This window comes from Salvelinus alpinus, chromosome 2 (genome assembly GCF_045679555.1).
Source record: "Salvelinus alpinus chromosome 2, SLU_Salpinus.1, whole genome shotgun sequence".
NCBI classification, from domain to species: domain Eukaryota; kingdom Metazoa; phylum Chordata; class Actinopteri; order Salmoniformes; family Salmonidae; genus Salvelinus; species Salvelinus alpinus.
In genome coordinates, this window is record NC_092087.1 from 106091705 (window position 1) to 106095704 (window position 4000).

At 44.8% G+C, this 4000-nt stretch overlaps 1 protein-coding gene across 3 annotated transcripts in view; it reads right to left on the bottom strand.

Annotated features, from left to right (window-relative positions):
* Nucleotides 1-1018: 1018 nt before the first annotated feature.
* LOC139568416 (broad substrate specificity ATP-binding cassette transporter ABCG2-like) overlaps nucleotides 1019-4000 on the bottom strand; it is a 23808-nt gene continuing 20826 nt past the window's right edge. The window contains exon 15 of one of the 3 annotated variants that reach the window (XM_071390212.1): nucleotides 1019-2943. In XM_071390212.1, the coding sequence (XP_071246313.1) occupies nucleotides 2796-2943 (148 nt within the window). In that variant the 3' untranslated portion in view covers nucleotides 1019-2795. Of the gene's footprint in view, nucleotides 2944-3505; nucleotides 3585-3684; nucleotides 3761-4000 lie in introns of those variants that run through there. The other 2 variants (XM_071390213.1, XM_071390214.1) reach the window with 2 other exon arrangements.

Consider the following 4000-nt stretch of genomic DNA (forward strand, 5'->3'; position numbering starts at 1 on the left):
CCATTAGTTCCTGCCAAGGCAACAGCTACTCTTCCTGGGGTTTATTATGGAACCCCATTAGTTCCTGCCAAGGCAACAGCTACTCTTCCTGGGGTTTATTATGGATCCCCATTAGTTCCTGCCAAGGCAACAGCTACTCTTCCTGGGGTTTATTATGGATCCCCATTAGTTCCTGCCAAGGCAAAAGCTACTCTTCCTGGGGTTTATTATGGATCCCCATTAGTTCCTGCCAAGGCAGCAGCTACTCTTCCTGGGGTTTATTATGGATCCCCATTAGTTCCTGCCAAGGCAGCAGCTACTCTTCCTGGGGTTTATTATGGATCCCCATTAGTTCCTGCCAAGGCAGCAGCTACTCTTCCTGGGGTTTATTATGGATCCCCATTAGTTCCTGCCAAGGCAGCAGCTACTCTTCCTGGGGTTTATTATGGATCCTCATTAGTTCCTGTCAAGGCAGCAGCTACTCTTCCTGGGGTTTATTATGGATCCCCATTAGTTCCTGCCAAGGCAGCAGCTACTCTTCCTGGGGTTTATTATGGATCTACATTAGTTCCTGCCAAAGCAACGGCTACTCTTCCTGGGGTTTATTATGGATCCCCATAAAGTCAATTAAATCAAATTAGCATAATACACAAATCCCTGTAAGAATCTGTCAGTTTAAACTAGAAATATCTGTGTTTTTTTTTTGCATTGGATGTGTCTCAATCCACCGCCTCTGCCGATGTCACACTTCCTCATCTGAGGTGAAAGGTGAACAGAGCGACAACGTCGTTGGTCAGACCATGAGACATCCTGAAAACCGGTCTTCTCACAAAGTCGTCAGTAGCGTCTGAATGGTTTGGCCTTCGGAACTATAATGGGAACATTGGACTCTCATGAACAAAACGGTGTTCTCTGTTTTGCTCCTCGACCCCCACAGGAGTTTTGGGACTCGTCTGAAGTCGGTACAGCCCATCTCTCTCTGTCTGAACAGTTGGGCTTCACACTAATGAGGGGTTACATACATGTCAAAGAAAATACAAACGTTTCCTGATCTTTTATCTCTCAGATATAGGACAGACACTTCACACTAATGAGGGGTTAAATACATGACAAAGAATTTATCTCTCAGATATAGGACAGACACTTCACAACAAACTTCCTTTACATTTTGTTTTGGGACAGTCTGTTGTTCCATGTAGTGAATCTGTTATTCAATGTGTTACTATGGGCTAACAGCAGTAAGGACTATCTGTTATTCAATGTGTTACTATGGGTTAACAGCAGTAAGGACTGTCTGTTATTCAATGTGTTACTATGGGTTAACAGCAGTAAGGACTATCTGTTATTCAATGTGTTACTATGGGTTAACAGCAGTAAGGACTATCTGTTATTCAATGTGTTACTATGGGTTAACAGCAGTAAGGACTGTCTGTTATTCAATGTGTTACTATGGGTTAACAGCAGTAAGGACTATCTGTTACTCAATGTGTTACTATGGGTTAACAGCAGTAAGGACTATCTGTTATTCAATGTGTTTCTATGGGTTAACAGCAGTAAGGACTATCTGTTATTCAATGTGTTTCTATGGGGTTAACAGCAGTAAGGACTGTCTGTTATTCAATGTGTTTCTATGGGTTAACAGCAGTAAGGACTATCTGTTATTCAATGTGTTACTATGGGTTAACAGCAGTAAGGACTGTCTGTTATTCAATGTGTTACTATGGGTTAACAGCAGTAAGGACTATCTGTTATTCAATGTGTTACTATGGGTTAACAGCAGTAAGGACTATCTGTTATTCAATGTGTTTCTATGGGTTAACAGCAGTAAGGACTGTCTGTTATTCAATGTGTTACTATGGGTTAACAGCAGTAAGGACTATCTGTTATTCAATGTGTTACTATGGGTTAACAGCAGTAAGGACTGTCTGTTATTCAATGTGTTACTATGGGGTTAACAGCAGTAAGGACTATCTGTTATTCAATGTGTTACTATGGGTTAACAGCAGTAAGGACTATCTGTTATTCAATGTGTTACTATGGGTTAACAGCAGTAAGGACTGTCTGTTATTCAATGTGTTACTATGGGCTAACAGCAGTAAGGACTATCTGTTATTCAATGTGTTACTATGGGTTAACAGCAGTAAGGACTATCTGTTATTCAATGTGTTTCTATGGGTTAACAGCAGTAAGGACTGTCTGTTATTCAATGTGTTACTATGGGCTAACAGCAGTAAGGACTATCTGTTATTCAATGTGTTACTATGGGTTAACAGCAGTAAGGACTATCTGTTATTCAATGTGTTACTATGGGTTAACAGCAGTAAGGACTATCTGTTATTCAATGTGTTTCTATTGGCTAACAGCAGTAAGGCCAAATAAAAATGTTCATCAAATATTTGTTTTGTATATATTTTTTGATACCCTCAAGGAGTCTTAAAATTCTAAATAAAATAACAAAAAGATCCTTGGTACGACCTTCTTAAAACAATTCCATATAGTTCAGTAGAAGCCCTTGGTACGACCTTCTTAAAACAATTCCATATAGTTCAGTAGGACCCCCTTGGTATGACCTTCTTAAAACAATTCCATATAGTTCAGTTGAACCCCGGCATAGACAGGACTTTATTAAGGCACCAAAAAACAAGATCAACAGGCACATCATATGAACATTACTACACCACTACATGTCTACAACACAAAATGTGCAGTACAACCATATTACAATGTAGTAGAGTGGAGAGGAGCTCGTCTCTCCACAGTCCCTGTTGTTCCAGAAGGTGTAGTTTCATCTGGTTTTTAGATCTGATTCTACTGTGTTACTTCCAGCGGTTGATCCGTCGGAGCTGTACGTAGGCCAAGACCATACACACCGTAATGATCCCAGCCAGAGCTACGTGGTTCTGCCAGAAACCCCAGGTGCTGTGGTCTATTCCCTGGGTCTCCAGGTACACCTCCCCTGGAAGACTGAGAGAGAGAGACAGAGACAGAGAGAGAGGAGGGGGGGTTAAAGGTCAGAAACCCCAGGTGCTGTGGTCTATTCCCTGGGTCTCCAGGTACACCTCCCCTGGAAGACTGAGAGAGAGAGGGAGGGGGGGTTAAAGGTCAGAAACACCAGGTGCTGTGGTCTATTCCCTGGGTCTCCAGGTACACCTCCCCTGGAAGACTGAGAGAGAGAGAGAGGGGGGGGGGTTAAAGGTCAGAAACCCCAGGTGCTGTTGTCTATTCCCTGGGTCTCCAGGTACACCTCCCCTGGAAGACTGAGAGAGAGAGAGGGGGGGTTAAAGGTCAGAAACCCCAGGTGCTGTAGTCTATTCCCTGGGTCTCCAGGTACACCTCCCCTGGAAGACAGAGAGGGGGGGGGGGTTAAAGGTCAGAAACCCCAGGTGCTGTGGTCTATTCCCTGGGTCTCCAGGTACACCTCCCCTGGAAGACTGAGAGAGAGAGGGGGGGTTAAAGGTCAGAAACCCCAGGTGCTGTAGTCTATTCCCTGGGTCTCCAGGTACACCTCCCCTGGAAGACTGAGAGAGAGAGGGGGGGTTAAAGGTCAGAAACCCCAGGTGCTGTAGTCTATTCCCTGGGTCTCCAGGTACACCTCCCCTGGAAGACTGAGAGAGAGAGAGGGGGGGGGTTAAAGGTCAGAAACCCCAGGTGCTGTAGTCTATTCCCTGGGTCTCCAGGTACACCTCCCCTGGAATACTGAGAGAGAGAGGGGGTTAAAGGTCAGAAACCCCAGGTGCTGTAGTCTATTCCCTGGGTCTCCAGGTACACCTCCCCTGGAATACTGAGAGAGAGGGGGGGGGGGGGGGTGAGTACATATAGAGGGAGAGTAGAGAGAGGGGGGGGGGGGTTGAGTATATATAGAGAGAGAGAGAGATGGGGGGGTTGAGTACATAGAGGGAGAGTAGAGAGATGTTGAACTACAGAGATCTGCCACACGGTGGCGGTGTCGCCATTTAGATGGATGGCTGAGGAGCATAAAAGGAGACTATAGAGAGAATGAGAGAAGGAGAGATCAACTTAC